This window comes from Abramis brama (genome assembly GCF_963993115.1).
Source record: "Abramis brama genome assembly, chromosome: 12".
Taxonomy (NCBI): Eukaryota; Metazoa; Chordata; class Actinopteri; order Cypriniformes; family Leuciscidae; genus Abramis; species Abramis brama.
Genome location: NC_139974.1, coordinates 41,040,719 through 41,067,844, shown reverse-complemented (window position 1 = coordinate 41,067,844; position 27,126 = coordinate 41,040,719). Strand labels below are relative to the sequence as shown.

The 27,126-nt window shown below is 41.5% G+C and overlaps 1 protein-coding gene and 1 long non-coding RNA gene across 9 annotated transcripts in view; both read left to right on the top strand.

The window, feature by feature from the left end:
• LOC311093327 overlaps window positions 1-20,891 on the top strand; it is an 85,131-nt gene extending 64,240 nt beyond the window's left edge. The window contains exon 2 of the long non-coding RNA XR_014608395.1: window positions 20,774-20,891. This is a non-coding gene — a long non-coding RNA (uncharacterized lncRNA). The remainder of the gene's footprint in view (window positions 1-20,773) is intronic.
• Window positions 1-20,891, top strand: part of LOC311093303 (uncharacterized protein) — a 43,463-nt gene extending 22,572 nt beyond the window's left edge. The window contains exons 1-10 of one of the 8 annotated variants that reach the window (XM_084130601.1): window positions 7,547-10,053; window positions 11,965-12,026; window positions 13,482-13,546; window positions 13,749-13,781; window positions 14,809-15,088; window positions 17,976-18,112; window positions 18,191-18,223; window positions 19,089-19,368; window positions 19,501-19,637; window positions 20,600-20,891. In XM_084130601.1, the coding sequence (XP_083986727.1) occupies window positions 12,016-12,026; window positions 13,482-13,546; window positions 13,749-13,781; window positions 14,809-15,088; window positions 17,976-18,112; window positions 18,191-18,223; window positions 19,089-19,368; window positions 19,501-19,637; window positions 20,600-20,604 (981 nt within the window). In that variant the 5' untranslated portion in view covers window positions 7,547-10,053; window positions 11,965-12,015 and the 3' untranslated portion in view covers window positions 20,605-20,891. The other 7 variants (XM_084130600.1, XM_084130596.1, XM_084130597.1 and 4 more) reach the window with 7 other exon arrangements.
• Window positions 20,892-27,126: the final 6,235 nt, after the last annotated feature.

Sequence of the window (27,126 nt, the reverse complement as noted above, 5' to 3'; positions counted from 1 at the left end):
AATTACACGCCAATCTCGAATCTACGTTTTCTGTCAAAGATACTAGAAAAGGTAGTATCCTCACAACTGTGTTCCTTTTTAGAAAGAAATGATATCAGCGAGGATTTTCAGTCAGGATTTAGACCGTACCATAGTACTGAGACAGCTCTCCTTAGAGACACAAATGATTTGCTCTTATCATCCAATCGTGGTTTTATCTGTCTGTTAGTGTTACTCGATCTTATTGCTGCATTTGATACTATTGACCACAACATTCTTTTAAATAGACTCAAACATTATGTTGGCATTAGTGGAATTGCACTAGCATGGTTTAAATCATACTTATCTGACCGTTATCAGTTTTTGCAGTAAATGAAGAGATGTCTTATCAATCAAAAGTTCAGTATGGCGTACCACAAGGCTCAGTACTAGGACCACTGCTGTTCACTCTGTACATGCTACCATTAGGAGATATCATTAGGAAGCATGGCATTAGTTTTCACTGTTATGCTGATGATACTCAGCTCTATATTTATTCACGACCTGACGAAACTTACCAATTCACAAAATTAACGGAATGCATAGCTGATATAAAAAACTGGATGACTAGTAATTTCCTACTACTTAATTCTGAAAAAAACAGAGATTCTAATTATTCCTCACGTAATAACCTAGAATACTGTCTAACACTGGATGGCTGCTCTGTCAAGTCTTCGTCCTCGGTTAGGAACCTGGGTGTGCCGTTTGATACCAATCTTTCATTTGAAAGTCACATGTCTAGTATCTGTAAAACCGCATTTTTCCATCTTAAAAATATATCAGAATTTGACAGAAGCACAAACATTTTTTATTGAGCAGCTCAGCACCATCCGTGTGAAGGTGAACATACATTTGGACACCTAAAAACCAGATGGCGTGTCCTGGCCAAAATGTGTGACATAGACCATGATTTCATGCCTACAGTATAGCTGCATGCTGCATTCTCCACAATATATGTGAAGGGGAAAAACAGCAGCTACCACCTGCAGCATTACAGGTACATCCAGCTCCTCAACAGCCTCAGCAACACACCCGGGGTGAACCTGATGCTCCGGCTCTTGAAATCAGGCAGGCTCTGGTGAATCACCTGCTCAGGCAACATTAGGTTTCCCACCTGTGTAAAAACATGCTTAAAACACCTGTCTTTACATTTATTTCTGTTGTTGCAATTTGGGGAGTACAGTAAGAGATTTATGTTCTTTCAAATAACTCCTTTATTTAAAAGTTCTAGAATACAAAGTTTACGAATTGTCAGTTATTTTGAATTATTACAATAAATGGCCTTAAGTCATTTGCCACTGTGCCAAATGAAAAACAAAAAACAGAACAGATGTTACATTTCTGTATCTTACCAGAACATGGCATGGCTTTAAATGACTTGTACATTTGCCAATAAAATGAACATAAGAACAATGACCAAAGAGTATGTTTTTGTACATAGCATCTTTAAACTTGCGGTTTGCTGTAAGCCTGTTTACAACACTCAGAATACAAAAACAGTAAATAAATAAATAAAAATGAATAAATAAAAATCAACCGTAACTTGCCATAAAACATAATTATAGGGAACAATGGAAAAGGAAACACATTTTTCTATTGTGTGTGTGTGTGTGTGTGTGTGTGTGAGAGAGAGAGTGAGTGATTTGAACAGAAAGGCATATTTCTTATGAGTTGTGTATGTAATGGATGTATGTATTAGCCTAATGTATCATTTTATTCTCAAATTTTTACCGCTTATAAATGATCTATTATCTTCATACTAAATATGAACATGATCATCTTCTTTGTCTGTTCCCTTCTGATTGATAGTTCTACCAGAAAGACTCGGGAGAATAAATACTGTGACAATTATCCATTTATTAGCAACCCAGCAAGCAATAAAGTTCTTTGGCGTAGGCCCCGTCCGTAGCTCGCAATCTGAGGGTCCGGACTCTGCATATCCTGCCTGAAGATCAAGGCAGGGGCGCAGCCGACCCCCGTGAGGTATGGAAGGGACCATCCTGGTGGTGGTGGTGAGGAGAATGGAGGGAAGGATTCAATTTGGAGGAGGTTGGGAGGATGGTGGTGAATAGAAGCGTCAGCATCTGCGAACTCAAACATGAGTAAGTACCGATCTTTTATACCCCAAGTGTTGGAATGTGATTGGATAGATAAAAAGTAGAGTGACGTAACAAATAAGTCTTCCTGGCATTCTTAATTTTTCTCATGTTAAAAAGGAAATGTTAAATATGAAAGAAGGTTTATTTGTCTTTCAATCAGTTGTATTGCATATATGAGCCATAAAAACCTGATGTATGAAATATGAAACAATGAAAACATATAACATTTTTATACAAAAGATTGGATATGTGTTTTGAGTATTTTAGATACATAGGCCTACACATATGCGTGTGTGTGTGTGTGCATGACTGAAACGTGGTGACTTACCTGATGAATCCGATGATGGATCCATGGAACAGGCAGCCATCTGTGCATCTTCATTCTAGTCATCTAATGTTAATTTGTTTACATGTAAGAACTAAGAACCTATATTATTTACAAGAGTATATCATCGAACGCATGTATAGCTTTAAGGTCGCATAAATTGACATGATAAGCAATAAACTTTTTAGCTTAAGAATTATGATTGGAACAATCAAAGTTTTATGTAAACAAAGCCGAGGATAACAGCCATTCTTGTAAAACTAAAATACACCAGGCTAATTCATATTATGTCAGTTCATGCCAACAAAAAAAGAAAGAAAAGAATGTTTGCCTTACCTATGCTTACCTATAACTGTGTTCATCGACGTCACAATAGGTCTCTGGCCAAGTATTTAGAAAAACAACCTCATGTGAGCGTAAAAACTTTTTTGCGATATATGGGAGTTTTTTGCAAAATTGACGTGTTTCCATTGGCCGTATTTTCAATTCGCAATTTCGATTTGCGCATTTGAAGGGTAATGGAATAACGACACTCGGTTACTAACGTAACCTCGGTTCTCTCTAGAGAGGGAACGAGTGTTGCGTAAGTTTAGCTTACGCTACGGGAAAACTCCTTTTCTCGAGAATACTGAAGCCAGAAAATTAACCTTAATTTTCCAAAATGTAAAATGCATTTGCTGCAGCAGGCAGACATAGGTGAGACAGCTTGCATGCCTATTGGCTGCTCTGCAGCAACTGCTGCAACCTATCAGCGCGTCTTTGCATGACTCCAGCGCCAATGGGAAGCCTTCCCACGCAACGTCATGAAGCGCCAAAACAGGCGTGGCCAAGCGCCTATAAATATGCGCCGCGCAGGTTGCTCAATGATTTCAATCGACTGAGGCGAAAACAAGTGAGCACAAGCACGGCAGCGTACGCAACACTCGTTCTCTCTATAGAGAGAACCGAGGTTACGTTAGTAACCGAGTGTCTTTCTCTTACGAGAGTACTCTCGTGACGGAACCCCATGTAAAACGCTGTGCGTGCAAATGTCCAACACTAATGTCCCAAGGGCAGTGTGCCCGGGGCTCATATCAGTGGGATACACACAGAGCGACAGACGGGGAGGGACAACTCGGTGAATGTGATAGGTGCGCGCACATACACAGTCTGTGCAGTACCTCAACTGTGCAGTACCTCAACTTTAACTGCATAAGCCCACAGGCCGTTGCAGCATATCAACAGTCTAATCAACCGAGTTGGGTAGACAGTGTTAATATGGTATGCTCAGACTGAGAACAGTCTGGCCTGTAAGGCAGGCACTTCTAGGTTGCCTTATAAATGTAGACAGCGAGGCCCAGCCTGCTGCCATACAAATATCATGAAGTGACACCCCACTTGTCCATGCCCACGACGAGGCCATACCTCTAGTCGAGTGGGCCCTAACCCCCAAGGGACAATCCAGGCCCTTGGAGGCAGTTTATGTGTAGACGCTTTTCTGCATCTGACCACAGGCCCATGGAAGGTCTCCCTTCGTACAGGGCGCCCCAACCCGTGTTGGAGGCGTCTGTCAAGATGACTTTGATTCGGGAGGCGGCACCCAAGTTCACACCGGTCTGGTACCAGCCGGCTCTCATCCATGGTTTCAGAGCTGCAACGCATGTCTGATTTACCGTGAGATGAAGTGAAACTGTTCTCCACACTTTTGCTGGTACACGCCGTTTCAGCCATAGCTGAAAATGGCGCATGTGCAATAGACCCAGCCGCAGCACTGTGGAGGCTGAGGCCATAAGGCCCATCATCCTCTGAAACATTCTGAGGGGAAGATTCTACCCCGCAGTGAATGTCGCTGCAAAGCGCTGAATCGCTGTCGTGCGCTCTCTTGTTAGGCGCGCTGTCATCGACCTGGAGTCCAGATCTATCCCAGAAAGGAAATTTCCTGGTTGGGGAACAGAATGCTCTTGGTCCAGTTGATTCTGAGGCCCAGCTGATCCAGATGGGTCAACAGTAATGACTTGTGTGCCACCAGTTCCTCCTCTGACTGGGCTAATATAGCCAGTCGTCCAGATAATTCAAGACTCTCACGCCCTGTCTTCTGAGGGACACGAGCGCTGTGTCCATGCATTTCGCAAATGTACGAGGTGCTAAAGACAGGCCGAAGGGAAGGACGGTGTACTGATATGCCTAGCTCTCGAAGGCGAATCTCAAGAATTGCCTGTGACGGGCTGCTATTTGAATCTGAAAGTAAGCGTCTTTCAGATCCACTGATATAAACCAGTCCCCCGGTCGGATTCGAGCGAGGATTTGTCTGGTCGTGATAATTTTGAACAAGCGTATCATCAGCGCTTTGTTCAAACGTCTGAGGTCTTATATAGGGCGGAGTCCGCCGTCTTTCTTTGGAACTAAGAAATAACGGCTGTAAAACCCTGACTTGCTTTGGGCAAAAGGAACGCGTTCCACTGCCCCTTTTTTCAGAAGATTCGCTATCTCTCTATCTCACATAAGTAGATGTGCTACTTCTTGATTCACTGATGTCTCGACCCGTGCTGTGAAGCGTGGTGTTCTGCGGGCGAATTACAGCGAGTAGCCCTGTTTCACAGTCTTTAACACCCAATCTGACACTCCTGGAATCAATTCCCATGCTTTTGCGTGAATTGACAGGGGCAGAATGAAGTCTGGTTTCCGGACGCTCACGTTCGAGGACCCGGGGATCAGACCATGACTTGACAGTTTGTTCGTCATGTTCATATGGGATGGGACAGACCGTGTTATGTGTGGTGTCTCTGTAGCTAGCCCTCCGGTCGTATGAACGGGGAGATGCTGCATCAGAGACACAGCAATGTAAGCTCACGGCGCGGGACGCTGAGAGTTTTTCACAAAGTGTGTGCGTCGAGAGACCGACACGTGACCTGCACTCGAAACACGGCCAGGTCGTGCTGGTATGTGTGTGCATAACGCAGATATAGTCATTGTCATAGGCAGGAGTGCTGTATAGCAGGCACTTTCCCTATACCTAAAACATGAACGGCGTGAGCCGGTTTGACTGATATAAACCCTGTGGTGGTGTGAAACACTGCATGGTTAGTGCTTGTGTGTAGGGGCGAACACTGAGTAGTGGGCACTTTTCCTACACTTAGTGGTCGAGCGGCCTGAGCTCGCCTTATTGCATTCGACCCTGGATGAGTGTGACACACAGAGAGGGTAGTGTTTATGTGCGTGGGTGGACACTGGGCAGCGGGCACCCTTACTACATTCAAAACACCTTCGGCCTGAGCCAGAATATGACCAGACATAATGCTCTTTTTGAGATTTATGTGGGTCGCCGTAAAAACGGCGTTTGTGTACAGGCGAGCGAGTTTTGGAACCGGCCCGTTGACTGCCAAGTACACTCTTCAAGTCACCTCTGCTGAAGGAAGTGCGAGAGTGGTTCGTGCTGATTTCGACGGCGGTCCGGCCACAGCGGGACTCGACCGTCGGCGCCTTCCTAGGAGGGCTAGGAAGACTTTGGAGGCTCAGAGCTGGGCGCGAGCCTGGGTCTTGGTCCCCGGGCAGGCGGCGGTCTGCGACGGCTCGACGAGCGCGAGCCTGATGTTGTTGCTGAGCGGGGGGCGGAGGCGGTGGGGGGGGGGGGGGGGGGGCGTTCTCCTAGCGGGCTGCTGCTTCTTAGCACGGCCTGCTGCAGAACTGGAACGCCGCGGCAGAAAATTTCTCATAGCCTGAGACGTTTTCTGAACCTCTGAATAATGCTCCGCGAAGCCTTTCACAGAGGGACCGAAGAGACCAGTCGGAGAAATAGGAGCGTCCAGGAAGGTGGCGCGGTCGGACTCAGACATGTCAGACAAGTTAAGCCACAAGTGATGCTCCGTGACGGTAATAGAGGCCATGGTGCGGCCAATGGCCTGGGCGGCGGCTTTAGTAGCTCTGAGAACCAAGTCCGTCGCGCTCCTTAGATCTGTCACGCACTCCTTAGTTGGCCCAGCCTCGTCCAGAGAGCGCAGGAGGTTGGCCTGGTGGATCTGCAGAACAGCCATGGCGTGTAGTGCAGATGCAGCTTAACCGGCGGCGGAATAAGCGCGACCGATCAAAGCTGAGGTGGTCCGGCAGGCTTTGGTGGGCAGGGTAGACTTGGCGCGCCTTGGTGCCCCACGACTTGGAGAGCTCATCGTGAAGTTCAGGGAGGAAGGGTGCGGGCCTAGAAGCAGGTGCAGAACGGCGTCCAGAGAGAAAACAGTCGTCCAACCTGTTAGGCGCAGGCTCTTAGGGCGTGGTCCAGTCAAGGCCGAGGTCCTCGACGGCCTTCGAGAGAAGGCGGAGAAGTTCAGCGACGACCGACACCCTTACGCTGGAATCCTGTGTCGACGGGGCGGGATCAGGGATAGAGCCCGACCATTCTTCGCTCCCGGACGCCAGGAGAGAGCAGCTGTCTTCCTCCATACCATCCCGCTCTGTCATCTCGACCGCAGCGGGGCGCTGGCCGTCGAAGAAAGAGACGGGGGACTCCGAGAAGGAGGCTCTCGGGGACATCGCCGGCGAGTTCTCCTTCACTGAAGGTTCTGGTGGCCTCTGAGAGCGGCGCTTTTTCCGGCGCGGCCCAACAGAAGGCATAGGAGGGGCGGACTTCACGCGAAACAAAGCCTGTCGAGCCCGCAGGGTCGAGAGAGGCAGAGACTCGCATTCCTGGCAGCCGCCATCAGCGAGCGGGTGGTCCGCGTGGTCCTTCCCCAGGCAGAGAGCGCAAAGCAAATGGCGGTCGCCGTCGCTGCAGGACATGGATGGCATTTAAAAAAGCCTTTGCTCTTTTACTGAAAAACATGTGTGTCGCAGCGGTGAACACACATGGAGCAGCGGAAAAGGATATAGGCGCCAGATAGCGCAGCAGATACGGCGAGTGAAGGTGGCAATCCAACGGCTTTTCCGACGGCGCGGCTTCTTTCCGGAGGTCCAGCGATGTGAAGTCATTCGCTGAAGGAGATGAAATCATTGAGCAACCTGCGCGGCGCATTTTTATAGGCACTTGGCCACGTCTATTTTGGCGCTTCATGACGTAGTGCTGAAAGGCTTCCCATTGGCGCTGGAGTCATGCCAAGACGCGCTGATAGGTTGCAGCAGTTGCTGCAGAACAGCCAATAGGCACGCGAGCTGTCTCGCCTATGTCTGCCTGCTGCAGCAAATGCGTTTTACATTTTGGAAAATTAAGGATAATTTTCTGGCTTCAGTATTCTCGAGAAAAGGAGTTTTCCCGTAGCGTAAGCTAAACTTACGCAACACGAGAGTACTCTCATAAGAGAACCATAGTATGTGATGGCTAGTGATGACCATTTCATTTGCTTATGATGTTATGTAGAAGGTGAGTGTGTGTCATTGTTACTGTCACATGCAGAACACAGTGTATTATTGCTTAGTTTCTCTTGATTTGCACTTCTGATAGATTGTTTACAGTAAATTACTGTCTTTAGTTGGTTATTTTATATATTTTATGTTATTCTCTCTAAACTGAAATCATCAGCTGTACCAAAAGTAATTCATATTATTCAGGTTTACTACAGTACAGTAAGGCAAGGTTATTACATTAACCTGCATACTAAAAACTTGATTCATTGTCACATGGTGTAGCCAATTAGATTGCAAATGTGTAGGCCTATTCATTAGTTTATACATTTGTTATGGACATTTATATTCAATTTGCTGTCAGATGTCTAATGTTTATTTGTTTGTTTGCTTTTATTCAACTCTTAAGATGTTTTTGGAAATTAAATCCTTTATAAACATCAGTTCCTGAGAGTGAATTGCATCTGTTCAGCCGGGAATGCTACAGCAACAGTTTTTACCTTCACACTTCAGTACATCGTAGCAAAGCAGAAGTTATACGTGTCTCATTTGCTCAATATGCACCTTGACTGACATGCAAAAACGGCAGTTTTGCAAGCTTTATCTCGCTTAAGCAACAGGATATATGTAAAAGATGTTGTCCTATTCCTATTCATACCTATCTGAGTTACACATCACACGTACTTCATGACTTAGCAGAAACAACAGGCGTTGTCAAACTTTAACTGAAGTGTTACACCCTCTGCCAGTTTTTCCACTTTATATTTCCAACAACTCAATATGTTTTTCCCCAATTGACTGTTTTATAAGCCTCAACAATCATTTATTCAATCACTCTTGTTGTCTAATGATTCGCATAATCTCTCTTGCTTTGGAGATGGTTGATTCCTGATGAGGACCTTCCCTTCTTCTGTCTTCTCCTTTCCTTGGCTTCTTTCTTCTTTTCTCTTCTTTGTTTTGTTTCTTTAAAATACTGTCTACAAGCATATCATCCATGTTAATCTCAAGCTTGTTTGTTACATTTGTTACAATGTTTTTGGTTGTTGCTCTTCGCCCAGGGAAATTAAAATGGAAGTACACATTAATGTGTCATCTAGGACAACATACTGTATAAAAACTTTAAATGTAGAAACAGCCAGCTCAAAAATGTAAAGGTTAAAGTGGTTTGTACAGATTGAAAATTAATTATAGATCTACAGTATTTATGATAATAATAATAAGTTTCGGCTGCAGACTAATAACAAACACATTAATGCATTACATCTATCCATCATAAGTGCATCTATTCATCATTAAAGTGCATCTATCCATCATTAAAGTTCATCTATCCATCATAAGTGCATCTATCCATCATTAAAGTGCATCTATCCATCATTAAAGTGCATCTATCCATCATTAAAGTTCATCTATCCATCATAAAAGTTCATCTATCCATCATAAGTGCATCTATCCATCATTAAAGTGCATCTATCCATCATTAAAGTGCATCTATCCATCATAAGTGCATCTATCCATCATTAAAGTGCATCTATCCATCATTAAAGTTAATCTATCCATCATAAAAGTGCATCTGTCCATCATAGAAGTGCATCTATCCATCATTAAAGTGCATCTATCCATCATAAGTGCATTTATCCATCATTAAAGTTCATCTATCCATCATAAAAGTGCATCTATTTAAGATAAAAGTGCATCTGTCCATCATAAAAATGAATCTATCCATGGATAGATGCATATGATTGATCCATTATGGCCTCCTAATCATCCCCATAAACTAATTGGCTTCATTCACTGTCTCCTCTCCACCAGCAAGCTTGTGTGTATGTGTGTGTGTGTGTGTGTTCTGGAGTCCAGGTGGATGCTGCACATTGGTGGTGGTTGAGGAGATTCCCTCTTCCATATGTGAAGCGCTTTTAATACCCAGAAAAGGGCAATATAAATGTAACAAATTATTATTATTATTTCTTATTGTAGCTTCTGATACTTTTTACTTATACTTTTATAATGACTATTATTGATCATTAAAACTGACATTTAACAAAGAGAGACAAGATTGTGTTTTATGTGTTAATATTATATTTAGTATGTATTATATTAGAGGCAGAGAGGTCAAGACCGAACTAGTTTGGTATTGAGAAACGGACATTTGAAACATTTCGAAACAGTTATGATGTAACGAAGCCTAGATTACTGAAATCACGTGACTTTGGCAGTTTTATAAACGCTCTGAACCACTGATTCGAAACCGAAGATTTGAAGAATCCGAAGAATCAGTGTTTCGAAATCACTCATCACCAACTACAGGTAACAAAGGTTTTTGGCTCCATCGCGTGTTTTGATCTGCGCATCTGAGACGTAGACACAGACCAGTGAAAAGGGTCTCGTTCTGAAGCAAAAGACCTGAAGAAAGAGCTGGAGTAGCGTTTGAGGCTAGCAGTGATCAGAGCTGGAGTGTGACGTAGGAGTCATTTCCATCTTCGTGATTCTTTTGATAATTATGTTACTGTAATGTGTTAGATCGGTATGGAAGCTTTTTTCCGCCACACAATAAAACATTTTAAAAGATAATTGCGACTTTTTATCTCACAATTGCGAGTTTACATCTCGCAATTCTGACTTTATTTCTCAGAATTGCGAGATATAAAGTCAGAATTGCGTGAAATAATGTCGCAATTGCGTGTTATAAAGTCAGAATTGCGTGATATAAAGTCAGAATTGCGTGAAATAAAGTCGCAATTGCGTGTTATAAAGTCAGAATTGCGTGATATAAAGTCGCAATTGCGTGTTATAAAGTCAGAATTGCGTGATATAAAGTCGCAATTGTGTGTTATAAAGTCAGAATTGCGTGATATAAAGTCGCAGTTGCGTGTTATAAAGTCAGAATTGCGTGATATAAAGTCAGAATTGCTTGAAATAAAGTCGCAATTGCGTGTTATAAAGTCAGAATTGCGTGATATAAAGTCAGAATTGCGTGAAATAAAGTCAGAATTGCTTGAAATAAAGTCGCAATTGCGTGATATAAAGTCAGAATTGCGTGAAATAAAGTCAGAATTGCTTGAAATAAAGTCGCAATTGCGTGTTATAAAGTCAGAATTGCGTGTTATAAAGTCAGAATTGCGTGATATAAAGTCAGAATTGCTTGAAATAAAGTCGCAATTGCGTGTTATAAAGTCAGAATTGCGTGATATAAAGTCAGAATTGCGTGAAATAAAGTCGCAATTGCGTGTTATAAAGTCACAATTGCGTTATAAAGCCAGAATTGCTTGAAATAAAGTCGCAATTGCGTGTTATAAAGTCAGAATTGCGTGATATAAAGTCAGAATTGCGTGAAATAAAGTCGCAGTTGCGTGTTATAAAGTCAGAATTGCGAGATATAAAGTCAGAATTGCGTGATATAAAGTCGCAATTGTGTGTTATAAAGTCAGAATTGCGTGATATAAAGTCGCAGTTGCGTGTTATAAAGTCAGAATTGCGTGATATAAAGTCAGAATTGCTTGAAATAAAGTCGCAATTGCGTGTTATAAAGTCACAATTGCGTGTTATAAAGTCAGAATTGCGTGTTATGAAGTCAGAATTGCGAGATATAAAGTCGCAATTGCGTCTTATAAAGTCAGAATTCTGACTTTTTTTCTCGCAATTGCACCTTCATATCACGCAATTCTGACTTTAACACATAATTGCGAGTTTATATCTTGCAATTCTGACATCTTTTCTCAGAACTGTTAGATATAAACTCACAATTGTGAGATATAAAGTCCAATTCTAAGGGGAAAAAAGACGGACTTTTTTTTTTTTACCTCAGAATAGATTATATCTCACAATTCTGACTTTATAACACGCAATTGCGACTTTATATCATGCAATTGTTACTTTATATCTCCCAATTGCGTGTTATAAAGTCAGAATTGCGTGATATAAAGTCGCAATTGCGAGAAAAAAAGTTGCAATTATCTTTTAAAATGTTTTATTCTGTGGCGGAAACAAGCTTCCATAGATCAGTGAAATAACACAGTGAAAGCTTTAATTTGATATTTGTCTCTTTTTGGTGTGTTTGTGTGATATAAATGTGAAATTGAATATTATTCATATGATTGGTCATAATATTCCTCATATGAATAATATATTGGATAAATAATAAATATAGTAATTGTTTATAAAAATATTATTAATTCCGTTTATGAAGCCTATTATATAAAAATGTATTTTGTTTAAAAGCAGATCTATTGCTGAATTGTGAAGGTCTCTGTGACTGAAGTTGATGCATTGATGAAATTCAGGTGAGTTGAATGTTTATGCACTTTCTATAGAGCATGATATGCAATGGAGGTTTAACTAATAAAACTAAACTTTTGTTTGGACAATTCAAGTCAGTGTGTAAAGATATATTATATAGTAGTCTAGAAGTGTCTTGTTGCACTCAGAGAAATACAATAATGACAAAAGAACATTCAACAAGAACCAGTTATATTGACAATTTATCGCTAATTAAGATTTAAAAAACAATTACAAATATGGCTAGAAAATACTGTTTATTGTCAATTATTCTAAATAGCATTAAATAACACTGAACATTTAATACTTTGCAACACTCTTAAATTGATCTTCTGATTGTCTGATTTCCTTACAATACCTCGGTTTCTCAAAACAAAACTAATCTAAGGAATCTTAAAGTAGGAAGTTAATTATTTGTAATTACTTAAGCACAACAACATACCAATACAAATCTAAAATAAAGAAACATACAGCAAAATATATAAATATATATAAAGATAAAATAAAATATTTTTTTAAATAATTAAAAATAAAATATTTTTGAGTTTGACAACAAACACAGCTATAGCCTACAGCATAGTTCAAAACAAAATAATAATTAATCATTTATGAACATTGACTCAGTTTTATTCTCCTTTTTCTCATGGTTTCTCAATAGAATTCATAAAAGTATAGTCAAGTCATCTTAATTTATATAGCGCATTTAACAATGTACAAGATAGAATAGAATATCATAGTTCTAATAGAGGCTCATTGTAACGCAGTGTGACAACATGCCCCATCTGAGCAACTGGGGTTTAAACATGACAAGGGTTTCTGCTGTTAAATCAGCATTAAAGAACTATCTTAACTGTTAATTAACAGATATAAGATTAATTAGTCAGATTTGTCTAATTTTAAATAAACACAAAAAACAGAGATGAAAAATTAACATAGGCTAAGTAAGAAATTTACTTTTGCAATTGCAATTTTTTCTCTATATATGATAAATACACTAAGAGAGACCGAGTGTGTCAGATATTCTGTTCGGCTTGTCCACTGATAGAGTTGTTGCTTTATTGGCCTGATATGTGGAATATAGTAGCCTATTGCCAAAGCATTTAATTATATTTAAATACAGAATGGAATTACACCACAATAGAAAAACAAACAAACAGAAGAGGAACAGTTGATAATACAAAAAACAGGCGATAATAACACTTTCCTTATATTAATTATAATTAATTACAATTATTTACAATAAAGAATATGTGAAGTATTGCAAACAAATATTAGTATGGTGTGTAAGGTTAGTATAGGCTATTCATATTTTGCAGTTTGGCTGCCATGCCATCCTCTCCGAGCATATACCATTTTATCATTACAATACCAATATATATGTTTCTTAGTTTAAATGAGGAGAAATTGAAAATGATTCCTTCATATGCTGATATGAGATGTGTTGTTGTGTCTTATATCAGGATGGACATGCGTGTGGTTTTGTTTCTAACACTTTTTACTGGGATGTGCGTCGCTGATTCCACAGGTACGTTTAGAATAATACAAGTACAAATGCCTGGATTTGAAAATCTGTAATTATTGTGTATCATAATCAGATTAATTTATTAAAATTATAGGATGAAAAATGGTTATTGAAAATGTTATTTATTTATTTATAAAGACTCTATGGTATAATTGTTTTTTTGTACTTGGTAATGTGTTTATAACTGTTATTATTGTATTAACAGTAAAGGACACACCATCTTGCTCTTGTGATTCAAGTGAGTGTTCTTCATTAATTTGAATGTTGTCAGTAACACATATATAATATTCTTACTGAATATTTGGTAAGGGATAATGTACATCATCAAGACAGTTATCGCAAAATAACCCATGGCTGCTAGCCACAAATAAATTATTTTGGACACAAAATATTGATTTCAGTTTAAATATTATATTAGCTCACTTGTAAAAAATGCTAATCTTCTTTGATGAAAAAATATTCCTAGCAAGGCAAACATTTAAGGGATAATGTACAGTCATTTACACAATTTTTACGCTTATTATTTAATTCCAGTACTTGTTATTTAATTCCATTCCAAATATCAATATTTTTTTCTTTAATACAGACATATGTGTTTTTATTTATTTTATTTTTTTATATAAAAATTAAATTGCATAACCCAAAGAGATCGCACTGTCAGATAGTTTGGGAATATTCACACATAACATATACACATAAAACATGATATTAGAGTTTTAAAATCAAACATTTTAAAAGAGAACAATACATCACAGTTGTTTAAACCAATGAACATCAAGCTGTGTCGTCAGCAAGTCGTTTCCCATCATGCTTTTGATCAGTGCAGTCGGTGGATATCAACTGCGCTCCACTGCAGAATCCGACACGTGCGCCTTGCACTCGCAAGAAATTTTTGCCATACGTCAGCATGACATCAGAGCAAGGCGGACCGCACTCGGACACATTTCTAACCGGCATGCATCTCGCGCTGATCACTGGTGATCGGTTCTGTGCAGATTTTGCTCATCTCAAACAAGCCTATTAAGGAAAGGCTGGCTCCAGAAACCCGGATGAGCTGTGTGTTATCCAGCGTTGCTGTTGATGACGTCATTATCTGGGAATATCAGACCTCGGAATGTCACGACCGACCAATCAGATTCAAGTATTCCAGAGAGCCGTGCAATAATCATTTGGATTACATAGCTTAGCATTATTATGCCCATTTTATTGGGAAAAACACATTAAAGTAAAAAAAGAAAAGTTATTTATTATTTTGTGTTAAACAGGGAATCTTGCTCTTGGAGCCACAGTTGTCCAGTCTTCCACATACGTTGGTACAGACGTAGCTCAAAGGGCTGTCGATGGCAACAGGAATCCATATTTCATTCATGGGTCATGCAGTAGGACTGATTATAAGAAAGACCCCTGGTGGAGAGTTGACTTGGGGAAAGTCTACGAGGTAGCCAGGGTTATCATCACTAATAGTGGAGGTTATTCATGGAGTATAAAGGGAGCTCAGATCCGTATCGGCAACAGCCTAGGAAATAATGGCAACAATAATGAGCTGTAAGTATTATCTCTATGGAAGTAAAATAATGTCAAATGTTTTTGAAACAAAAAGCCTGTTGAATTGCACTACTTGGAAAAAAATAGGCATTGCATTAACCATGCTTGCATTTTAATGCATTGTATTTTTAGGGCTTGCATTTTTATGGGCTGAAATTCAACATGGTTGAATATTTAAGCTGTGAATATTTCAATTAAAAACATTTCAAACACATTTTCATTATTAAAAATTCAATAATCCATATTCACCTTTCATATTTCACTTCCAAAATATTCAAACTGTTTAAAAATACAACCTATAATATTCAACAGGCAATTTTCGGTCCATTTTATTTCGCTTTGCAAATTCGCTTCCACAAATTCAGTGGTTCAAATTCGACAGTAAATTCAACGTAACTGCAGGAAAAGCAGTAGATTGCCGAGCATACTCTCCATCTGCTGTTAGTCAATCTCACCAGCAGGGGGTGCAAAAGCGCTTGTTGTTGACGAAGACAGAGCAACAGTTAGAGCAAGCCATTCATTCATAAAATGAAAATGATTATCTGTGTCAGTATATATGCGGAAAAGATGATAAAGACACAAAAGCTGTGTTTATGTTTCATTCAATAACTTCATTGTTACTTTCCCTGTGTAGCCTACATGTCATCAGCTTTCTCTACCATGAACGGGATTATAATCGGTTTCCCTCAATACCTCATACTCAAAGATTCCCCTTCCGTCGGGACAAAACGCTTAACGTAGCTTATGGACTAATACAGTGATATGAAAGACCAAACTCGCACCTTATTGGGGATGTAGGCTGTAGGCTACTATATAGGCTACAGGCAAGCAGATGGACTAAGAATATGAACTTAACGCGCAAAGTTTCATGCAGAGCGTTTCGTAATATACTGGCATAAAATCAACACTTGATCAATACTAACACTTTCTCTTTTCTTCTCTTTCTCTCTCTCTCTCTCTCTCTCTCTCTATATATATATATATGTATAGTATAGTATAGTATAGTAGGCTATGCCTACGTTGCATTAGCTTAAACTGGGAAGAGTCATAGCACTTGCATATTGTTGTCCTCCTATTGTTAGTTTAACTGTAAATCGCTTTGGTTAAAAGCGTCTGCTAAATAAATGACTAAATGTAGCCTAATAAATGTAAAATTGGCTTGACATTGGACATTCGCACATTTAGGGACCGTCTCAAAAAGTTGCATAAAACATTGGCATACACGTTTCTAACTTCAATAGCAAACTTTAATTTATTTGAATAAATATCAAAAATCCAAAGGGTGCGCATTATGCCTGACACTACATGAACACTTTACAGTTGGTTTTATGACTGTAAGTCGTTCTATTCAAATGCTATTGAAGTTAGAAACGTGTATACCAAAGTCGTATACACTTTAGAGATGGTCCCTAAATGTGCGAATGTCCAACGTCAAGCCAACTTTATAGCCAGTCTATCACTGGGAAACGCTCAGCATTAAACTTTGCGCGTTATTCTGAGTCCATCTGCTTGCCTGCGAGTTTGGTCTTTTATATCACTGTAATTAATCCATTAAGCGTTATATATGTCCAGCAGGGGAATCCTTAAGTATTGAGGGAAACCCTAATAGCCTGCATGCAGCACATCGCCACAATATAAAGTTAAGACCACTAAACAACCAAGAGAAATATATGTCAACCTCAAAAATGTAACATTGGATCTGTATATCCGCATCGGGGAATAACATTATAATCTCGTTCACGGTAGAGAAAGATGCATGTAGGCTACACAGGGAAAGTAACCGTGAAGACACTGAATAAAACCGCCGTCATAATAATCACAAATACACTATTGCTGTAAATGAGTTTTATGAATGAATGGCTTGCTCTAACTGTTGCTGGTCTTCGTCAACAACAAGCGCTTTTGCACCACCTGCTGGTGAGATTGACTAACAGCAGATGGAGAGTATGCTCGGTAATCTACTGCTTTTCCTGCAGTTCAGTTGAATTTACTGTCGAATTTGAACCACTGAATTTGTGGAAGCGATTTGCAAAGCGAAATAAAATGGACCGAAAATTGCCTGTTGAATATTATAGGTTGTATTTTTAAACAGTTTGAATATTTTGGAAGTGAAATATGAAAGGTGAATATGGATTATTGAATTTTTAATAATGAAAATGTGTTTAAAATGTTTTTAATTGAAATATTCACAGCTTAAATATTCAACCATGTTGAATTTCAGCCCATAAAAATGCAAGCCCTAAAAATACAATGCATTAAAATGCAAGCATGGTTAATACAATGCTTATTTTTTTTCCAAGTAGTGCAATTCAACAGGCTTTTTATTTCAAAAACATTTGACATTATTTTACTTCCATATATCTCTCTCTTAATACATGGCTTGGTTGAATTCCAATGTAGAATGCGGTCTGTTATTTCATAACAGAATTTATTTAATTATTTGAATGCAGTCTGTTATTTCTTAATATCAGACCGCTGCGAAGTATAACACACCGTTGCCATGAAAAACAGAGCGTTGCTATGGACGTGGAACAGACTATTTTCTTTAGTGGAAGCAACACAATCATTTTTAAATCAATAAACTCCTTTTTAAATAAATATTTTGTGTCAAATTATTTTTTTATTTTGTATGTAGCCATGTAATAAGCAGGATAATGTAGAGCGAGGCGGTTGTTATAGCTGTTCAGCCTGTCGGGGTTGTTATTCGCTATAACAACCGCCTCGCTATACATTATCCCTTACTTAATACCCTTAGATATTTACTACATTAAATAACATTACTTTGAAAAAATAATTTTAATATAAAAACTTGCCTTTGACAGAAATATATTTAATATGCTTCTTGCCGTTTTTATTCGCCCCTCTCTATTTCTCTGTGTCTTCACAGGGCTGCAACTGTTGAGTCCATCCCAGCTGGAGACACAAAAACATTTGAGTTTAAGCCTATTAAGGGGCGATATGTCAACATTTTTATTCCTGGGCGCAAGGAATATCTCATTCTGTGTGAAGTCGAGGTGTTTGAAGGTAAGGGACAGAGAGAACTCTGTGATATAATTTATGTTCTTATTAATGTGTGTATAACTGTTATTATTTTATTAACAGAAAAGTACACATCAACGCACAATTGTGTTCCAAGTGAGTGTTCTTCATTACTTTGAATGTTGTCAGTAACACATAATATAATATAATATTGTTACTTAATATATTCTTACATATAATATTCTTACTGAAAATGTGATAACCAATAAGGGATAATGTGAATCAACTCAGTTGTTATTGCAAAGTAAACCCTGAAAGGCTGATCAGGACCCCGTCTTATTAAATTGCTACTAACCAAAGTATTTGAAAAAGAGTTGAAATATTATATTAGCTCACTTGTAATAAATGTAAAGCTTCTGTGAAGAAAGAATATCCCTAACAAGACAAACCTACAAGTTCAAACAAGACAAATATTTAAGGGATAATGTACAGTCATGTACAACAAATTAATAATTACATGAAAATATTGATTTGAGATTAAACTGTTTTAAGTTCTTGGCCGTTTATTATCTTAGAATCCATTATGGTGTACAAAAACAATCATTCAGGCAAAAAGACGAACACTACTGTACTCTTAATACTATTATACTTAATACAATCTTAATATTTGAACACAACCAATAACTATAACAGAGACTCAACTGGCACCAGTTGTATTTGTGTGAAACGAGAGAGAGCGGGTCCACAGTGTGATATAAGAAACATTAAAGAAAGGCCGGCTCCAGAAACCCGGATGAGCTGTGTGTTATCCAGCGTTACTGTTGATGACGGTCATTATCTGGAAATATCAGACCTGGGAATGTGGCGACTGACCAATCAGAATCAAGTATTCCAGGCAGCCGAGTAATAATTATTTGGATTACATATTTTAGAATTATTTTGCCCATTATATTGGGATTATAATTTAGCACATTAAAGTGAAAACAAGAAAATCTATTGTTTATTATTTTATGTTATACAGGGAATCTTGCTCTTGGAGCCACAGCTAACCAGTCTTCCACATACGATCAAGAAGAAGCTCAAAATGCTGTCGATGGCAACAGGGATTCAATTTTGAGTGGTGGGTCATGCACTCACACTAATGCGGACAGAGACCCCTGGTGGAGAGTTGACTTGGGGGTAGTCTACAAGGTAACCAGGGTTAGCATCACTAATCGTGGAGATTGTTGTGCATGGAGGATAAATGGAGCTCAGATCCATATCGGCAACAGCCTGGAAAATAATGGCAACAATAATGAGCTGTAAGTATTGTCTTTCTCTTAATACTTACACAAGTGGTTGAAAAACAAGTAAATAAGATATTACTTCAAATAAATCCTTTTAATTTGACAGAAGTACATTAAATATTTAGCGGTTACTCTGTGTCTTCACAGGACTGCGACTGTTGAGTCCATCCCAGCTGGAGTCACAAAAACATTTGAGTTTAAGCCTATTAAGGGGCGATATGTCAACATTTTTATACCTGGGCGCAATGAATATCTCACACTGTGTGAAGTCGAGGTGTTTGCAGGTGAGCAATACATGGAGAGTGACATGATGTGTAGACATTTATACTATGGGCCCTATTTTAACGATCTGAAACGCAAGTGTCAAAACGCAAAGCGCAAGTAACTTTGTGGGCGGGTCTTGGCGCTGTTGCTATTTTCCCAGCGGGATAAATGACTCTTGCGCCAGGCGCAAATCTAAAATGGGTTGGTCTGAAGTAGCTTCATTATTCATAGGTGTGGTTTGGGCGTAACGTGAAATAAACCAATCAGAGCGTCATCTCACATTCCCTTTAAGAGCAGGCGCGCTTTGTTCTAAAGCGGATTCCTATTATAACGGCGGATTTGCCAGACGCGCGCCAGGAGCGGTTCACAGCCAAGGAGAGCAACGCTCTCGTCAGGGACGTTGGGGATGGAGAAACCCACCCAAATTAACTTCGATTAAAAAGGCGTATGATAATTTGGGTAAATGTGTAAGCTAGATGTATGCTTTTATAATAAATTATCTATCTATCTATCTATCTATCTATCTATCATAATAATGTATGATTTGCAAAAATGACAACTGCTGCTTCTGTGTAGATGAGAGAATCAAAGTGTATGCGCGTTGTGCACACGCTACATTGATTATGGCCAAGCATGCGCCCTTAAAATAGCATATGAATAACATGCGCAACGCGCCACTGACTTTAAACTATTTTTTCCTGGTTAGTGGCGCAATTGTTTTCTAAACCTGCAAAATAGCATGAAGGAACGTTTGCGCCGGAACACGCCCCCTTTTTTGCGCTGAACCGCCCAGGGAGCGCAAGTTCATTCCCTAGTTTAGCGACGTGCTTCTGTGGAGGGAAAAGCGCGCTTTGCGCGGGTGCAAAATAGGAATGATACATGCGTCGGTGTACAAAGTCAATTGCGCTGGGTGCAAGATAGGGCCCTATATGTTCTATATGTGTATTTTGCCTTAATAATGGTTTTCTGATTTCATTGCCAGATTAAGTGGAATGAGAGGATGTTACGCCACAGTCCACTGATCCTACAAGCAAAATACCAAACTTCTCTTTTCTGAGCAATAGTATTATTGCACTTTTTTCATTGTTTTCATTTTACATATATGCACATTTTATCCTTAAGTTAAAAGATAAGTATCAGTGCACATTCAGTAAAGGTTTGAAATGGTTTTTAAAATGCACCGGATTCTTAACTCCAGTTTGATCCAGGGTTTGTGTATTTACCCATCTTTCCTTATCTTTCTGCTTTCTACATCAATAAATTACTACAGCATTGCATGTTGTATTGTATGTTTCTGGGTCAAAAAAGAGGCTCATTTGGATATTTACAATGAGGAGGAGGTATAGTGTTACATACAGAGCTGGATTATCCATGAGGGCACTTGGGCCAGTGCCCAGGGGCACCAACCATTCACAACCACTAGGGGGGCACCACATGACACAAGCTTTAAAAATATTTTTCGTAAATTGTTCTATTATTAACTTGAAATTCTTGAAAGACCATACTCGATTATGAACACTAATTTAAAAATAACAATAATAATATAAATAATAATATAAATAAATAAAGATTACATGACCACCATCACTCCCCCCCCCCAATCTGTCAGAGTTGAGTTGGTCCACAACAAGTAGCCTACGCGCAAATGTGTCATTTTTTTAACAACTACAGAAAATGAATCTAAATCCATAATGGACAGACGTCAATTGAGTGGTTTTGCAAAAAGAAAGTTAAAGAAAGACAAGGACGCTAGTGGCTAGACGTTTAGCTACAATTCAAAATGTTCCAGGGATCGAAAGTTTTTTTTTTGTGAGAACATCATTAGCAGCGAAGCCGGAGCTAACTGTGGAGACGGTACTAGCATCTCAGATGGTACCGCCGTCAAATAATGCAATCGGGCACCGCATGATTAACCTTTTGAGCGGTATGGTCTCATATATGGGATTTTTATGTCTGTGCCCCTGAGAGTACGGTGCCACATTTAGAATGTTCAGTGACGTCGCATAACTGCCAGATTCAAACTGTGCTTTCGCGCGTTGGCTGGCGCTGAGCCAGAGTCGGACGCGTTCAGCGCTGTCATAGATATCACGACTAAGCAGTGTTTTCAACCTCATAATGTTTATTTTAGGTTTCAGATATTTAAATACACATAAGCACGAGTAAAACAATACATTTGGAGTTTGTAAAAGACACACTGATATATCTGTGGTAGCAGCAATAACAATCTATTGAAATATAATTTGCCGACATGTGTTATTCATATCAGACAAACATAGTGGAAGTAACTATAAAGTTTACTCTATTTTTCTCGGTTCACCGGCCACTTTCTTGCATTTATTTCGGGAGAAACTGATGAATTCACGTGCTGTAAATCCGACTGACAGGACAACATTGCGGCGCCCATCTCATGTTAGATCAAGATTATTTATAAAGGTTTTTAAACGACCAAACACACTCACTTACACGTATTTGAGAATCGGAATATCAGATAGGCTAGTTGATGACATGGTAAGCAAGTTTGTGAATATTTTGAATAAAAAAGGAAAAGCGAAATAAAAGCGACACATCTGTCATACAGTAGCGGTGTATCGCGTGACGCGTCGCCATGGAAACATTAAAGGGAATGTTCACCTTGAAAAAACTCACTCTGGGGGTGGGGGTGTCAGTTAGAATATTTTAAACTTACGCGTGAAAGGGTTAAAGAAAAGATCGAAAATAAATATGTGTGTGTGCTGTAAAGTGGTTCGAAAAAAATTAAATCGGAATCGGCTAAAATCGGTATCATCAGGTCAAACTCAATGACAAATTGGTAATCGGAATCGGCCTAGAAAATTGTAATCGGTGCATCTCTAAATAAAACGGCACCAAATATTCTCAAAATTATGCCACTTCCCTTTCCTGTTAAAAGACAAATGTCAAAAATTTGAAAAAGAGAGAGAAAGTATTTTTACACAAGTAAAATACTTTTTTTTTATTACTATTTTTGGACAAACATGAATTGACGCTGTCAATGAATTGATGATGGATGGGGGGGGGTTAAAGATGTAAAGAATTACATTTTACAAAAAAGAGAGAGAAAAAGAAAGCCATGGAGAGAACGAGGATTTCCAACCGTGTGTCCCAGAATCAACAACACAACCACCAATTCAATTCAACCAATATTAACTTTTCATTTTCTGTTATAAAGAGAGAAAAAAAGGCATAACATCAACAATAACCAAACCAGAAATATCAATATGAAAAAGAATAATAATGAAAATAGGGGCAATAGCTTCAGGGGAGAGCCTGGCCAAAATAACAAACAATACAAAAACTACCCCAGAAATCTCTCTAAATTACCTGGAGAAAGATAATCCAGAATAATAATTTACATAACTCTTCCCTCTCTCCCTGTTTAACCATAAACTGGAGAAAATCAGGATTACAAATAAAAATCGCCCGGTCTGGGCATGGAGAACGACATCTGGCACCATGTAACGTCTCGGTTACGTATGTAACCCTCGTTCCCTGAGTTCAGGAGTTCAGAGACGCCCTCTGGTGTTCAGATGGAGTGTGTGTGAGATGCCCTCTGGTGTTCAGAAGGAGTGTGTGTGAAGATGCCCTCTGGTGTTCAGAAGGAGTGTGTGTGAGACGCCCTCTGGGGTTCAGATGGAGTGTGTGTGAGATGCCCTCTGGTGTTCAGATGGAGTGTGTGTGAGATGCCCTCTGGTGTTCAGATGGAGTGTGTGTGAGATGCCCTCTGGTGTTCAGAAGGAGTGTGTGTGAGACGCCCTCTGGTGTTCAGAAGGAGTGTGTGTGAGACGCCCTCTGGTGTTCAGAAGGAGTGTGTGTGAAGATGCCCTCTGGTGTTCAGAAGGAGTGTGTGTGAGACGCCCTCTGGGGTTCAGATGGAGTGTGTGTGAGATGCCCTCTGGTGTTCAGATGGAGTGTGTGTGAGATGCCCTCTGGTGTTCAGAAGGAGTGTGTGTGAGACGCCCTCTGGTGTTCAGAAGGAGTGTGTGTGAGCCGCCCTCTGGTGTTCAGAAGGAGTGTGTGTGAAGATGCCCTCTGGTGTTCAGAAGGAGTGTGTGTGAGACGCCCTCTGGGGTTCAGATGGAGTGTGTGTGAGATGCCCTCTGGTGTTCAGATGGAGTGTGTGTGAGATGCCCTCTGGTGTTCAGAAGGAGTGTGTGTGAGACGCCCTCTGGTGTTCAGATGGAGTGTGTGTAAGATGCCCTCTGGTGTTCAGAAGGAGTCTGTGTGTGAGACGCCCTCTGGTGTTCAGAAGGAGTGTGTGTGAGACGCCCTCTGGTGTTCAGAAGGAGTGTGTGTGAAGATGCCCTCTGGTGTTCAGAAGGAGTGTGTGTGAGACGCCCTCTGGGGTTCAGATGGAGTGTGTGTGAGACGCCCTCTGGTGTTCAGATGGAGTGTGTGTGAGATGCCCTCTGGTGTTCAGAAGGAGTGTGTGTGAGATGCCCTCTGGTGTTCAGAAGGAGTGTGTGTGAAGATGCCCTCTGGTGTTCAGAAGGAGTGTGTGTGAGACGCCCTCTGGGGTTCAGATGGAGTGTGTGTGAGACGCCCTCTGGTGTTCAGATGGAGTGTGTGTGAGATGCCCTCTGGTGTTCAGATGGAGTGTGTGTGAGATGCCCTCTGGTGTTCAGAAGGAGTGTGTGTGAGACGCCCTCTGGTGTTCAGAAGGAGTGTGTGTGAGACGCCCTCTGGTGTTCAGATGGAGTGTGTGTGAGACGCCCTCTGGTGTTCAGATGGAGTGTGTGTGAGATGCCCTCTGGTGTTCAGAAGGAGTGTGTGTGAGACGCCCTCTGGTGTTCAGATGGAGTGTGTGTAAGATGCCCTCTGGTGTTCAGAAGGAGTCTGTGTGTGAGACGCCCTCTGGTGTTCAGAAGGAGTGTGTGTGAGACGCCCTCTGGTGTTCAGAAGGAGTGTGTGTGAGACGCCCTCTGGTGTTCAGAAGGAGTGTGTGTGAGACGCCCTCTGGTGTTCAGGTGAAGTGTGTGTGAGACGCCCTCTGTTGTTCAGAAGGAGTGTGTGTGAGATGCCCTCTGGTGTTCAGAGGGAGTGTGTGTGAGACGCCCTCTGGTGTTCAGAAGGAGTGTGTGTGAGATGCCCTCTGGTGTTCAGATGGAGTGTGTGTGAGATGCCCTCTGGTGTTCAGATGGAGTGTTAGTGAGATGCCCTCTGGTGTTCAGAAGGAGTGTGTGTGAGACGCCCTCTGGTGTTCAGATGGAGTGTGTGTGAGATGGAGTGTGTGTGAGACGCCCTCTGGTGTTCAGAGGGAGTGTGTGTGAGATGCCCTCTGGTGTTCAGATGGAGTGTGTGTGAGACGCCCTCTGGTGTTCAGATGGAGTGTGTGTGAGATGCCCTCTGGTGTTCAGAAGGAGTGTGTGTGAGACGCCCTCTGGTGTTCAGAAGGAGTGTGTGTGAGACGCCCTCTGGTGTTCAGATGGAGTGTGTGTGAGACGGCCTCTGGTGTTCAGGTGAAGTGTGTGTGAGATGCCCTCTGGTGTTCAGATGGAGTGTTAGTGAGATGCCCTCTGGTGTTCAGAAGGAGTGTGTGTGAGATGCCCTCTGGTGTTCAGATGGAGTGTTAGTGAGATGCCCTCTGGTGTTCAGAAGGAGTGTGTGTGAGATGCCCTCTGGTGTTCAGAAGGAGTGTGTGTGAGACGCCCTCTGGTGTTCAGAAGGAGTGTGTGTGAGACGCCCTCTGGTGTTCAGATGGAGTGTGTGTGAGACGCCCTCTGGTGTTCAGATGGAGTGTTAGTGAGATGCCCTCTGGTGTTCAGAAGGAGTGTGTGTGAGATGCCCTCTGGTGTTCAGAAGGAGTGTGTGTGAGACGCCCTCTGGTGTTCAGAAGGAGTGTGTGTGAGACGCCCTCTGGTGTTCAGAAGGAGTGTGTGTGAGACGCCCTCTGGTGTTCAGAAGGAGTGTGTGTGAGACGCCCTCTGGTGTTCAGATGGAGTGTGTGTGAGACGGCCTCTGGTGTTCAGGTGAAGTGTGTGTGAGATGCACTCTGGTGTTCAGAAGGAGTGTTTGTGAGACGCCCTCTGGTGTTCAGAGGGAGTGTGTGTGAGACGCCCTCTGGTGTTCAGAGGGAGTGTGTGTGAAGATGCCCTCTGGTGTTCAGAAGGAGTGTGTGTGAGACGCCCTCTGGTGTTCAGAGGGAGTGTGTGTGAGACGCCCTCTGGTGTTCAGAGGGAGTGTGTGTGAGACGCCCTCTGGTGTTCAGAGGGAGTGTGTGTGAGATGCCCTCTGGTGTTCAGAGGGATTGTGTGTGAGGTGCCCTCTGGTGTTCAGATGGAGTGTGTGTGAGATGCCCTCTGGTGTTCAGATGGAGTGTGTGTGAGACGCCCTCTGGTGTTCAGAAGGAGTGTGTGTGAGACGCCCTCTGCTGTTCAGATGGAGTGTGTGTGAGATGCCCTCTGGTGTTCAGATGGAGTGTGTGTGAGACGCCCTCTGGTGTTCAGAAGGAGTGTGTGTGAGACGCCCTCTGGTGTTCAGATGGAGTGTGTGTGAGATGCCCTCTGGTGTTCAGAAGGAGTGTGTGTGAGACGCCCTCTGGTGTTCAGAAGGAGTGTGTGTGAGACGCCCTCTGGTGTTCAGGTGAAGTGGGTGAGATGCCCTCTGGTGTTCAGAAGGAGTGTGTGTGAGACGCCCTCTGGTGTTCAGAGGGAGTGTGTGTGAGATGCCCTCTGGTGTTCAGAAGGAGTGTGTGTGAGACGCCCTCTGGTGTTCAGATGGAGTGTGTGTGACATGCCCTCTGGTGTTCAGAAGGAGTGTGTGTGAGATGCCCTCTGGTGTTCAGAAGGAGTGTGTGTGAGACGCCCTCTGGTGTTCAGGTGAAGTGGGTGAGATGCCCTCTGGTGTTCAGAAGGAGTGTGTGTGAGACGCCCTCTGGTGTTCAGAGGGAGTGTGTGTGTGAGATGCCCTCTGGTGTTCAGAAGGAGTGTGTGTGAGACGCCCTCTGGTGTTCAGATGGAGTGTGTGTGAGACGCCCTCTGGTGTTCAGGTGAAGTGTGTGTGAGATGCCCTCTGGTGTTCAGAAGGAGTGTGTGTGAGACGCCCTCTGGTGTTCAGAGGGAGTGTGTGTGAGACGCCCTCTGGTGTTCAGAAGGAGTGTGTGTGAGAAGCCCTCTGGTGTTCAGAGGGAGTTTGTGTGAGGTGCCCTCTGGTGTTCAGATGGAGTGTGTGTGAGATGCCCTCTGGTGTTCAGATGGAGTGTGTGTGAGACGCCCTCTGGTGTTCAGAAGGAGTGTGTGTGAGACGCCCTCTGGTGTTCAGATGTGGAGTGTGTGTGAGATGCCCTCTGGTGTTCAGAAGGAGTGTGTGTGAGACGCCCTCTGGTGTTCAGGTGAAGTGTGTGTGAGACGCCCTCTGGTGTTTAGGTGAAGTGTGTGTGAGATGCCCTCTGGTGTTCAGATGGAGTGTGTGTGAGGCAATGTGAGGATGTTACGCCACAGTCCACTGATCCTACAAGCAAAATGCCAACCTTCTGTTTTCTGAGCAATAATAATA